A 14,498-nucleotide genomic window follows, 5' to 3' on the forward strand; every position below is an offset into this window, starting at 1 on the left:
GTTTGTTTGGCAAATTCCTATGTTAAAACCAGTCTTAACAATAAACCGCTGATATATATATATGGGGGTCTGTGTTTAGATATATGTACAATATAGTAAGGAGGAACGCCTGCAAGATTGTTTCCAAGGAGGAGAAGGCAAAAAACTAATTTTAAAAGGGGGCACGAGCACATTCGCGAATACACCCACCCACACATTATATTATATATATATATATATATATATATATATATATATTATATATACACAGTGGCGGATCCAGGATATCATAAAGGGACGAGCTAAACCATAGTTTACCGCTTTATCCAGTGTAAAGCAGGATTGAAGCCCATTTTATCCAGTGTATACTTGAGCGTCCTATAGCCCCCTTGAATTCGGCACTGTACATATTATATATGTACAGTGGCGTATTTACGATTTTGTTTCGGGGGGGCTTTGCTAACTTATTCCTGGAAATGTGAAAATTCTGCAAGATATTCCATTTACTTTAAAATAGTAAATACAATTTCGGGGGAGGGGGGCGGAAGCCCTCTTAAATACGCTACTGACACACTGATACACGCATACGAGTGCACATAATACATAATATAATTAAAACAACAATTGTTCATACAGAAACCTTCATTAACTACTGTAAATAAACTACAGTACTATTACGTACTATAGTATATCATAGAAAATTAATATGTTATGACATGTATTTCCAAGAACTGAACACACTTCGGAAATCTAGGAGGAGCCCTTCCCTTGTCCTCTGCTCTGGGTAGCCATGACAGTAAGTATAGCAACATAAAAGACAACTGCACCAGTATCTACAAATAACTTACTACTATTCCAGTGTTTCTATGAAAGTTGTGGTTATTACCAGGAATAAAAGTAAGGGGAACGCAGGGAAAAGGCGTCCCCCACCTTAAAAAAATATGTATGCCCCCCCCAGTTCCTAAAAGATTACAATGACCAAAGATAGGCGGGGGAATGGCGTGACTTCATGCCACTACTTACCGTCCCCGCACCTTTTCAGATCCATTTTTACCCCTGGTTATTACAATAACCGCTATTTAAGTATATATCTATATTTAAAAGAAGGGGAGGGAAGTCGCTATGACATTTTGATGGAACAAGGAGCGTTGGTAAAATTTTATCAAGAGGGCTTAAAGGATATTCCAAACTTATATCCTTTCATGAGTTTTATATGCATATCTTAATGTGTAAATATTCATGTGTTTATAATATCTTGTACAATGTCAGCGGGATTAAAACCCGAAAACTCTCTCTTGCGTACGCCACTGAATGTGATGGGTTGCAAAAGTTCACTTCCTTTTAAACAAACCTCTGATTGTCAATACGTATTTGATTATGTATCACATGTATAATATGATCTTCTACGTAGGAAATGTGAACATTCCATTTTGTTCATAACATTCTTTACAATGTGGCATTCTTCAACACACAAGCGCATATTTAGAATCGTTATGTTTATAAGACATCCAGAAAAGAAATTCTGTTCTAGTTACATACACAGAAACAACTTACTCCACGAAACGCAAATGTTTAGACTTATTTTTTTCTGTAGGAAATTCCTCAATTAGATAATCGATAACGAATGAAAGAATGTATTATCATCTTCCAAAAATTTATTCCATTATAGGCTACAGCGTTACTTATATTGAAGTGGTTAGATTATGATAGCATTGTTTTCTTCATGACAGTTCTTGCAAGAAAAGCTTGTTATAGTTATTACACTCCTCTTTATCAGTCAACAATAAATAAGGAAATTCCTTGCTTTTCCCCGAATGTAACATTACCCTAGACAAGAACATACTAGGAATAATACTCAAGTGACGTGTATAAGGACTGGAATTTACAATTCGCAGGCTAGGGTAATCTGTCAATTCATTAAAAAGAAAACAAAAAATAATTAAGACACAACAGACAGCAACATACAAAGCTTCTCTTCACTCTCATTTCCAATGAAATAGATTTTACAGTATTATTATTATTAGAGACTGGATGTTAGGCAAAATGTCTATTCTTTAATATTAAAGATATAATCAAAAACAACGTTTTAAAGTTTATATGGATGGTTATAGTTTCGATTTAAGCCAATTTTATAATGTCAATTTGGCTATTTCGCACCTTACTGCCTAAATAATTGCTTTAGTGCCTAATGTTGCCTATTCTATGCATTTTCTTCAAAATAAGACTACATTGGGCAAATATATAATTTATATAATGTAAAGAACATATCAAATGCAAATAATGCATATACAGGGTGCAGTGTTGGGTAAGTTACTTGTAAAAATATAACGTGTTACAAGTTACTTTACTTTCTCTTAAAATGTAACGCGTTACTTGCTCCCAAAAAGTAACTGTTACTTTACTTCGAAAGTAACGCGTTACTAACGCGTTACTTTTAGGTCCGAAATTTTAGAAATGTGAAAAAAAATTATGACTTCAATTTTCCGTACTACTATTACTACCGCTATTATTATTATTATTATTATTATTATTATTATTATTATTATTATTATTATTATTATTATTATTATCAGTGGCGTATTTACGATTTTGTTTCGGGAGGGGCTTTGCTAACTTTCGGGGGGGCTTTGCCTGGAAATGTGAAAATTCTGCAAGATATTTCATTTACTTTACTATACTAAGTAAGATTTCGGGGGGGGGGCTTAAGCCCGGAAGCCACCCCCCTAAATACGCCACTGATTATTATTATTATTATTATTATTACTGCACGTTCTGAATCGCTTTATGTAAATACAAGGACAAATTTTTACTTGATATATGAACATTTTCATATAATGTAACATTGATAAAATGCCATACTGCGTTACTCGTAGGGATGGACACAAGCGAGTTTTCTTTGACACTCGATTCGACTAGAAACAAACATATTTGAGCTCGACCCGAGAACTCGACTCGAAAAATTTCCTCCAATCCGACTCGAATTGGGATTGAGTTTCGTGTCGACTCGAGCCAAATCCGCTGTGTGGTTTCGAGTACATTCTTGAAGTCTATTACATAGACAGTATAATTATTATCAATGACACTACTACTACTACAACTTTTATTATTATTATAACAACAATGTATATAAAAAGAAAGATAGGTGGTTTGTATTTGAATACTAAAAAACTAGTTGATTGCCAACCTCGGTAGTCGTGAAGTCTATGAGTCAAGGACATTGTTCACGAGCTTCTAAGTTTGGGTTGAGGGTCTAGGTTGAGTATTCGGGCTCGAGTCAAACACTGTTAAAAGTTAAAGGGCACTGGCCAAATATCTTCAAAACTGCTCGGCCCGGGTTTAGAATTGTCAACGACTCGAGCAGCTCGGCTCACCGCTCATTCACTATCGACCCGAACCGAGAAGTGAGCCGAGCCAACAGCTCATCCAACCGACTTGGCAAGAGCCCTCGGCTCAGTTGAGCCGAACCGAACACATGGCTCATCCCCACCAAGCCAGCTCGAGCCGATGGTTCACCCCAAGTGAGCCGGCCCAAGCCATCTTCTCAGTTGAGCCGAACCGAGCTGAGCTTGTTATAAAAATCTCTTGTGGTCTCGCTATCGAGACGAGACGAGATGCGAACCGTGTCCCCTCTCGTGAGCAACACTAAAAGTATTCCATATTACTATTTAGTTTACATTTCTCATGGCTTTCGTTTTCCAGTGTAATCAGGCCATGATTTCAAGACGACTTAAAAGGAACGAGCCATTTATGAAACTCGACTGGACTCGAAACTCGACGCGAAAAACGGAATCGGCTCGGAACTCGACTCGAGGATATTACCCTTGACTTGACTCGAAACTCGACTTGAATTCGAGTCGAGTCGAGTTTTAGCTTGACTCGTGCTCATCTCTATACGTTAGAAAAAATGGTTGCTTATTATTATTCTGTTAAACTAATTATATAATAATAACAATGTTATGTAAAATTAAAAATAAAGAGTATACTGTAGAGAAACATTACACTACTCTATAATCAACGGGACTCTAGGATAAGCAAACTGATCTGAAAGAACTCGAATATTACATACCATCAGCAAACAATTTTCTAGTAATAAAGTAGGCCTGCTCATCAGAACACAGTTTATTCATATTAACACTTTACTGTAAATCGTTAATTATGCCACCCTAGTTGTTGATAAATATTTTCCGTCGGGGTACTTCTTCAGACACTTTACTTTTAAATTCTATCCACCACCATCCTCAGCTCTTAAGAAAAAAGTATTCTTTCAAATGTTCGAACGGTAAAATATTTTAGTTTACCATCTTTATAAAAAAAAACAACACCAATCAAAGTAAAATAGTTGCACTCCTAGTTCACTCACTGAATGTATTGATTTGGAGCTGTCAAAATCTATGACAAGTTCTTTCCAAGTTCTTGCAATCATTACACGTGATTTACCTAGGGCTGTCCTCATCTTCCAAAAACAGCAAGTGGCACTACGAACTTATCTGTTTATCTGTGTGTCTATGACTGTCGGTCATTGACATACATAGTTCATGCTCGATTGTTTCATTCTGAGAAATTTACTTACAGGAAAGAAACATTTGTTTCCGAATAAAAAAATATACATATATTGCAGTTACTCATCTGAAATGTAACGCGAAAAAAGTAACGCAAACTAGGTACGTTACTTAAAAATTTGTAACGCGTTACCGTTACAGTTACTTTGAAAAAATGTAACGCGTTACCAGGAAACGTTACTTAAAAAGTAACGCGTTACAAGTAACGCGTTACTTGCGTTACGTTACTTCCAGACACTGACAGGGTGACTGATAATTCGATTGGTTCCTTGCAACGGGACTTTCTATAAGTACTTTGGAACATTTTCACCTATATGAACCGAGGGTCGCTAATCAATAGTTTCTGAGCAATTTGCACATGTCTGATTTCTTTGAAATTTGCCGGCTAACGAAAGGTGCACGAGGAAGTTTTACCCTGATCCACTTCCACATATCGTAGAGCAATGAAATTTTCCATGTGTAATCCTACATACCTATGTAGGTCATGTGGTAATGTACAACTCGTAACTCTGCACCGTTGCTGTATTGTAAATCTAAACGTGAAGTAAGGTGTAGTGGTCCAAAATGCAGTACTGAACTTTAGAAAGCAGCGTAGTAACATCGCAGAAATATGTGCTCCTAGCAAATGACTGCATGGTTGGGAAGAGGTAGAATGAATATGGTGTGCGGTCAAGACAAAACGCGAACTATGACGAATTTCATGCGTGATTATCATGTTCATTTGGGATTAGCATGGGATGTTACTATTTGCTTTCCAGGCAAAGGATACCACAATTACCAGGAAATAGTAGGTATATGCCTCACTGCTGCGTGCGTTGCTGAATTCTGTGAAATCTCAGAGTGTGGCATGCTGACAAAAGATGTCCGCCTCCAGGAAAACAACGCACCCGTTCACTACTCGAATGTTGGTCAGACAAATGAACAACCCTGGATATGAAATTCGTTATAGTTCGCGTTTTGTCTTGACCGCACACCATCTTCATTTCACCTCCTCCCAACCATGCAGTCATTTCCTAGGAGCAAGTATTTCTGCGATGTTGCTACGATGCTTTCTGAGGTGCAGTAATGGATTCTGGACCACTCACTTCAGGTTCGGACCTATAACAGCAATGATGCAGAGTTACGAGCTGTACATTGCCATGTGACCTACATAGGTATGTAGGATTACATATGTAAAATTTCATTGCTGTACGATATGTGGAAGTGGGTCAGAGTAAAACTTTCTCGCGCACCTCTCTTTAAAAGGTAAATTTCAAAGAAATCACATGTGTGCAAATTACTCGGTAACTATTGATTTGCGACCCCCGGTTCATATGGGTGAAAATGTTCCAAAGTACTTGTAGAATATCCCCTTGCAAGGAATGCATCGAATTACCAGTCACCCTGCATATATATATGGAAGGCATATTAAGCTTCGTTTTTATATACAGTAAAAGAAGATATTAACAAACAGGTATATTTCTATCTTCTTTGAACATTATCTATGACTTAATTTTTAAAATGTATTGAGTATTTATCTTCATTATTTCAAGTTATATTTTAGTGCCTATTTTTTAAAATTTTAAGTGCCTATTTGCCTGCCTATTTCCCAGGTTTTTAATGCCTAAACATCCAATCTCTAATTATTATTATTATTATTATTATTATTATTAATGATAAATGATTGAAAATGAAATCTTTGGTTTATATACCACTGGTTTGCCCTTTAAGCTACAGGAGACGGATGGTTAATGCAAGTGAAAGATAATAAGATAAATGGTGGAACGAAAATGTGAGAGAAAACGGAGAACCTTGAAAATAACCATACATGATGTTGCCCACCACTAAGTCTCATGGTCTAGGATCGAAGCACGGATCCCTTGCACCAGAGATGAGCGCTTTACCACTAAGCCATCGTGCCCTCTTACTAACGATCAAATTAGCTAAAATAATTCAGAAAATGATTTTTTAAACCTAATTTGTGTAATGCCTAAAACAAGGAATTTTTTATGGGGAAAGCCCCCTAATTTTCCTTTGCCGAGCTATAGTTTTGTTCAATAGTATAACCAAACAATTCATTATTTTTGTTAAGTATTGTTCAAAGTATTTTTTTTCGGTAAGCTGTATCCCATATCATATATCATTTCCAACAGATGTCCCTGGCCAGAGACCAGTGTAGATTTAACATCCTAATAAATATAATTCTTTAGCTAATAGTGACTATCAATAGGAGTTGAGTGACTAGGTAATAAGAACACCTTTACATGCATTTATAAAGAAAGAGAAAAAACTGCAACTGAAATACACTTTAAGAATGCATAAAACAGTATTCGAAAATTATATATGTACATGAAACACAAATCAAGCTTTAAGTAAACAGAAGTGCGATTTGTACTCTCTATATATACAGGGTGGACCATTTAACTTCAGACGCCCTTGCAACTTTTAAACTAATAGATTGAAAACGCTTAAATTTTGAACAATCCAAGTATTGACAGGGAAACATGACTGACTCTGCAATAGCATCCCCCCACCAGATTAACAGTGCTGTCAACCTAATATAAAATTATTCATTCTTTTTAAATGGTACTGTGTTAGATTATTACAAATTTCAAACGTACATGTTAAACAGAAACCTATAATATACCACGTTTACTATTCAGTGCTACAAATAAGAATACTATAAACTTCAAAATGTTGAGTCTCTACGACAGTAATAACGCAAGTGAGATGGACAAGACAATGCATATCCAAAGTACCTTAACGTTGAATACTATGATCATGATATGATGTACTGCGAGAGACTGAAAATGTGATTCTTTTCGAAAGGCTTTATTTCGAAAACTCTTCCGATATCATATGCAATTACTTAGATGTTTTTTTAATAATCGTACTACAGCGACATTTACTTGAATTTGGTATCTCATAGTGTGTCGCAGATATGAAAAACATTGGTAGAGATTGCTATACTGCTTATGAGTTGCTCTATATATGTTTTTGGAAATATATGAAACGGATGTTGCTCTCCTTTGTTTCTGTAACACTCGAAGAATAATCTTTAATAGTTGTAATTACAATAAGCTCTCGCAATTGTACGATTTCAAGCAGTGCTGCGAACTTTACTAACGTTTGTCAGATCTCTGGATCGGTTTGAAATATCATTATGACGTAAACGGCATTATGATCCTTACGTCTATTGAAAACCATCTACGTTATTGGATATATTATTCCTCAACGTAGGTAGTAACTGACAAGCAGGCAGGTAGCCAGCCCAAAATTTTAGGGGGGGGGGCCCGGCTGAAGTTAGGGGTGGCCCGATCCAACCATATTATAGTTCATCACCATATTATAGTTCATTTGCAAGCCTACCGTAAATTTTTAGAGGGGGCCAGCAAAAATTATGGGGGGGCCGGCCCCCTATACCACCCTGGATACGGGCCTGCTGACAAGGAGAAGGCACACTTTGGTAAGTGAACTTCGGAGCCATTTTTGAGAGGTGGTAGTGCACATTTAAAGAGTTAATATTACAAACTGGGAGAGTACAATGGGCAAAAATGACGGAGAAAAACCGTCTTAAAGTTTTTTACTCGACGCATATATTGTGCGACGCGCAAACTTATCCAGTGACGGCGTGGCAGAGTGAGAAGAACCACCGACTCAAGTGCAAAGGGTCCCGGGTTCGATTCTCGTTCGTCAAACATTTTTCTTGTTTTTTGCTTCAACCAATAAAGTAGGCATTTGTAACTATAAGTAAAATATTAATTCACCATATGTTCATAATGAATAAAACAATAGAAATTTTCGATCACTTGTAAATTCTTTTGACGTTCCATGTTAACTAGGAACAAAATTTAATCTCTTCCGTAAATATTATTGTTACTGCAGTCGTTGTGTAAAAATGTTCTTGAAGCTTCGTGTCTACATCTTTTGACAGTGTGAGAATTACAAGGGGAATGAGGAGAAAATCTGCTTTGGTTATAGCAACATCCAGTATTAGCAAAGGGGATTTCCCCCATCAGCTCCTTTGTAAATCGCACACTGTCAACAGATGTAGACACGAAGCGTCAAGAACATTTATTACACGAAGACTGTCGTCAAGGGCGCCGATCATGGGGGGCCCGTCCCCCGAAGCTCATGTGGGCCTCATGTAATTTTAAGAATATGTATTTTTATTGTTATTTGTATTGTTGTATGTATTTTTTATAAACTGGCCCCCCAAATTTACAGAGAAATCTGCGCCGTTGACTGTCGTAACCATAATACTAGGAATGCAATGGATGTACCCGATTGCAATGAAATGAGCTGAGCGAGCTTAAACTACGTAATCATTCCTGGCCATTACGCAATAATAAATGTCATTTTTAATTGTTGACAAAAAAATCGCGTGAAAACTTTTTCCCCATGTTAAGTCTATGCAAGCGTTTTTCGGTCATTATTCCTCGATGGTACATCGGATTTTTGATTTCGACCTATGTTGTCACTCAGCACGACATACTCTATCAGCGTGCTAAGTTTGGTTGAGATCGGCCAAACGGTCTAGGAGGAGTTCGCGGACAACCAAACGGCTAACCCGAGTATAAGAGCTTCGCTTCGCTCAGCTCAACAACAACAAATCGTGATATCAGTATATTTACGGAATAGATTAAATTTTCTTGCTAGTTAACATGGAACATTGAAAGATTTTACAAGTGATTTTAAAATTTCTATTGTTTTATTCATTATTTATTTATTTATTTATTTATTTAAGAACAAGAACACAACAGGTTATTCTACCCAATTACAGTGTTCATACCAGAGTTACATAAAATATCTATAATATATTTGCGAAATCTATTCTGACTCATACTGTGTATATCCAGACCTTTTTTACATTTACTCAGTTTGTTGTAGACTGCACCCATCCTCCACGTTGGTTTTTTTTTGTTGCATTTGTTCGAGATTTCTTAGAATAAAAGAAATTTCCATTGCTCACACGTATGTTTCCATTGGGTACCCTGAGATGAAAGGCAGAGACCAAATCCTTACTATTTAATTTGTTATTTAATATTTTGTACAAGAATATCATACTGGCATTATAAACATATGGTGAATTAATATTTTATTTATAGTTACAAATGGTTACTTTATTAGTTGAAGCAAAAAACAAAACAAGGATTGACTCGAACGGGAATCGAACCCGGAACATTTTGCATGTGAGTTGCACACTTTACTCACTTTGCCACGCCGTCACTTGATAAATTTGTACGTCAAAGAGTATATGTGGCGAGTAGAAAAATTTGAAGACGTTTTTTCTTCTTTATTTTTGCCCATTGTGCTCTTCCAGTTTGTAATATTAACTTTTTAAATGTGCACTACCTCCTCGCAAAAAATGGCCCCGAAGTTCTCTCACCAAAGTCTGCTTCTCCTTGTGAGTTAGGCGGCTAATCTACGAGGTACGTACTTATGAGTCCTACCTAAGCGCACGCAAAATTTCATCAAGGAAGGGGGAGGGGGTCAAGCTGCCAAGTTAATATCGTTTCAGGATTTCTTATACATTTCTCATAATATCTTGTTTAAGAGGGAATTAAAACCCATAACCCCTTGGCGTATGCCACTGGTTCCACATGAAGGTAGTCTCTAATCTATTTGCCAAGATGACTTAGGTGGTAAAATTGGTAAGTATAGTGACAGAGTAGTGTGATTAGAACTTCCTCATGGCTGTGTGGACACGCGCCTTTCGAGTACGAGACCCAGCTTCGACTCCCGGCAGGAGTTCAGTTGGTTTGAATCTTACGTTAAGCTGTAGGTTCACGTTTCATAGCCTCACTGTTGAACGAGATGCTAAATTCAAAATCCAAATCCGAGTAGTGCGATAAGTTTCTTTTTCATGTGATTTAAGAGTGCACATGAGGTACTAGAAATTAGGGACATGGAATGAAGGAATAGATTGAGAATTACTACAGACAAAAATTGTCTTCATTACTCAGACATTTGTTTTCACACACTATGATTAATACTAGGGATCGCAAATTTCGGAATTTTTACTTTCCGGAATCCGGAATTCAAAAATTGGAAAAAATCCGGAATTTAGAAAACTCCGCTTTCGGAAAGATTCCAGAATTTTCTAAATTCCGGAATTTTTCTGAATTTCGAATTTTTTCCGAATTCCACAACTTTTCTGAATTCCGGAAGTGAAAATTCCGATTCAGGAAAATAAATTTTCGAGAATCCGGATTCCGGAAAATTTTTGCCATCCCTAATTAATACTCTTTCAAAATACAACTGATGTCTTTAGTCAAAAGAACTACTATTCATTTATTCATTACTACATACTTGCAGTGGTCATCATGTTCTCCAGTAGATCTAAGGTGCTGAAATCAATGACAAGTTATTTATCTATAGACTAACTCTTCCAAAAGGAGAATGTCAATACTTACCATCCGTTGTAAGCAAAGAGACCTGAATAAAATGAGAGAGCTATTTTGGTCATATCAGTCTGTGTGTTTTCAAATGTAAAATATTCCGTATGTCCTGAAAAAAAGAAAAGGAAATGAAATATATAAACGTCATGTTAATCATAATGATTCGCTTTATCATAAAACATTACTACTTAAAACAATTCATATCTTAATTAACTTGAAAAAAAGACATGACCTCTGCTGTAACATTTTGGTTTCGTCCTGCGTTTCTTTTTCTAACATATACGCTAATGTTTGAGATAAGAAATACAAATGTATGATGGTTATGAAATCTGTCACGTGATAAAGAGAAGGGGAGAAAAAAGGTCGTCTTTCCACACACTGTATCGATTGATCAAAAAAAAAAAAAAAACACAATTGAACATTCTGAGATTAGAGGTGCTTCAATCAAGCGTTCTAATGATAAGCCAACGAGTGCTTGGAGGGGCGGTTCCGCGGAGAAGAAGTTTTTTCGGGAGAGGAAATCTTCCCCGGATTTCGATTCAGTATTCATCTTAAAATATGTCTGAAGTAATTTTTTTTATGGTTTCTCTTCTTCCAGTTTGTGTTTATTTTGTCTTGCTCTTGATTTTTGATATTTTTAAGGCTGTTCCTTGTTAGGAAGTGTATTATTAGCCTACGAAGAAGCCGGGTCTACAACTAAATATAATCTCTCATACTTTTAGTACAAACATTTAATCATCGATACATTTGTATTGTTGTGAATAGTACAGATTAATAACTACGTCGTACGTATGCGAATGCGAACGCATTCAATTACCCTCTGTTCTCAAGTCTAGATCCTGTTTCTTCCCCATGACGAAAGCATCTGCCATTTCACTTTTGTTGAAAAATCTCTCAAGATGGACGATCTCCTACATTAAAACTATATGATATGCGAGTAGGCTACCGTCTCCATCTTCAAGGCATCAAGAAAGCTAAAGGACATTATTTGTCTACAAACGACAAAAACCTTTTTGTACCTAAACGCATTAAAAACAAAAATGAATTAATGAATCACTGTCGTATATATGACAAGGACTCTATAAGTGTTTTCTTCCCCTTCTCCGATACTGCAAGATACTTATTTTTTGTGGGGAAAATTTCTGAGAAGCATAATTCTTCTTAAGAGAACATTAATTGCTTCCTTTTTAATTGTCACTGATGGAATGCTATTCCAAAAATCCAACTTCTATATATTCTAGTCTTAATCATGGAAAAAAAAAAAAAAAAAACTGAAATATGAATTTATTACGCCATTAAAAGCATCAACTTCAGAGCTTTGATTTATTTGTCCATTGAGAATAATCAGCATTTGCTTTACAGAAAATTAAAGTGTGTGTGATTTCAGAATATTCTTTACGCAAGTAGCATTCCTTTCACTTCCATTGTATCATAATAAATCCTCGAGGGAAGAATAATGAATTGGTGAGTTCTCAGTTGTTGTGATTTAAGTTTTCCTAGGATTGGAATATTGTAAAATTCTGTCTTTTAGGGTAAAGCTAAAAATGGTAGATGGGAATTTTTGGACTATCCCTATTACAAAATTCGTCTTATTTACAGTAATGAATAATTATAGTTCAAATATTAAGTTCCTCTTGGATATTTGGTGGTTTGTTGGTGAGTTTATAGGAACTCAAGAGACCATGAGTCTCAGAATCACAAGATCCAAGGCTCTTATGGCCAAGGAGTCCCATTTTTGTACTCTAAGTAACCATACACTTGATAATTTCCTGAAAACCGTGTATATTGTAATGATCCCCATATCACAACATAAGCACATGTTTATGGACGACACGTGCTAACGTTTACAAACAAGCAGACGATACACTGAACAGGAAGACACGAAGATCAACACAATTGGAACCGAAACAGGACGAGCCACCAGAAGAGGGCCTATAAAAGAGGAACCAGGTTTGCTTATTAATTTATTACTACAGACTTGTTTACATGGATTTTTTCCACCCTTCGTGTGTGGTTTTGCCATGTAAATACTTATGCATGCAGCACGACCGACTTTGGTATTTTTTTCCTGGCTTCCAGGTTTTTTGTCCCTCTCAAAATCAAAATAATCTTGGTTCGATCCCAGCTCGCGCCGTGAGGACTTTGTGGTGGACAAACACCGTGCTCGTGGGTTTTCTCGGGGTTCTCCCGTTTCCTCCCACTTTCTTCATTCCACCATTTTCACTCTTCTCTCATCATCACCGTCTCCTTTAGCCTAACCGTGGGACGTAAAACTTAAAGATTTCATTTCATTTCATTTATTTCACGCTCAAAAATATGATTATCTTAATCCACCAATAATATTGTGTTTTTAAATAACTGACATTTTAAAGTGAACTGTAGTCAGAAATCTTGTTTGGATGTCCACTTGATTACATCTCTTACGCATTGACAAATAGCAGGTGACCGCCTTTTGTCATACAAGTGGAAAACAAATGATTGACTAATTGGCAACGCGCTAATAGCTGGAATCACGTATAGTGGTGCCAATTGTGTCTCTAGTGGTTATTTTATAACTCTATGGATACATTCCCATAGAAGGAAAGAAAATAGGCTGAAAAAAAAAAGGTGGATTTGCAAATGTAATAAGGTGGTCATACATCGAAACCCTTAAGGTTAAAGATATGTTAGGGAGATTATATCCAGTATTTAAAGTCCTTATTCAATATACGTGGGCACAGTGTTTCAGTGTCACAGTGTTTCCAAAAAGTTCGCTTTTAACGACAGAAAGGGGGCAATTTCTACTTTTTTTCTTTTGAATGTATATAATAATAATAATAATAATAATAATAATAATAATAATAATAATAATAATAATAATAATAATAATAATAATAAAAGACTTCGTGGTCATCTGTTTCATCACCACGAGAAAATGGTTGAATCATTTGAAATGAATTTTTAAAGATAGTACTTGGGCTAACATGGTTTTTTTATCATTTCACTATGATTGAAATGCGCATTTTAAGTTGGATACGGGTTTAAACTTTTTGCAAAGAACCGCTTGAGAGGTGATTCCAGTCCACACTGAAAAGCAAGCACAAAAGTCCATGTAATAAAATTATGAAAACATCTTTCTGTCCAAGTTTAAGGGCATGTGAAAACGGGCAGAAAGAAACTTTGATCAGAAATAGTAGCAAAACCAATAAACGTAAGACGGCAGTGTCTGACAGCATGTAAAGAAACATAACTTATAGCACCAAAAAGTGTAAAGGCCACAGTTATGAACGAATGTGCCAAGGATTTTCCACAGGATACAACAAGGATCTTATAAATAGAGGATCTGCCCTTATAATAAAATCTTGAAGCCATACGTTATAGTCTCGCCACCCCTACTCTGCCGACTCCGCCCAATAGGATCGCAATGTTTTGAGCCAACAAACATGGCGGAAACGAAAGTAGCCAATCAGACGTGCCGATGCTCGGTTGTTTTTTGGCTTCATTATTTAATAGGATGAAGATATATATGGGGCAGATCCTCTATTTTGTAAGATCCTTGGGATACAAACTGTATTCACGTAATTGTAGGAATCCCTGTTGA

At 36.2% G+C, this 14,498-nt stretch overlaps 1 protein-coding gene across 4 annotated transcripts in view; it reads right to left on the bottom strand.

Annotated features, from left to right (window-relative positions):
• Positions 1–14,498, bottom strand: part of LOC145666699 (Y+L amino acid transporter 2) — a 240,121-nt gene that overhangs the window by 66,411 nt on the left and 159,212 nt on the right. For all 4 annotated transcript variants that reach the window (XR_014127806.1, XR_014127807.1, XM_081734195.1 and 1 more), the window contains exon 3: positions 10,934–11,027. Coding sequence is in view for 2 of the 4 variants with exons in the window: in XM_081734195.1 (XP_081590321.1) it covers positions 10,934–11,027 (94 nt within the window). In the remaining 2 variants the exon portion in view is untranslated. The remainder of the gene's footprint in view (positions 1–10,933; positions 11,028–14,498) is intronic.

This window comes from Thermobia domestica, chromosome 12, assembly GCF_964235325.1.
Source record: "Thermobia domestica chromosome 12, izTheDome1.hap1.1, whole genome shotgun sequence".
NCBI classification, from domain to species: domain Eukaryota; kingdom Metazoa; phylum Arthropoda; class Insecta; order Zygentoma; family Lepismatidae; genus Thermobia; species Thermobia domestica.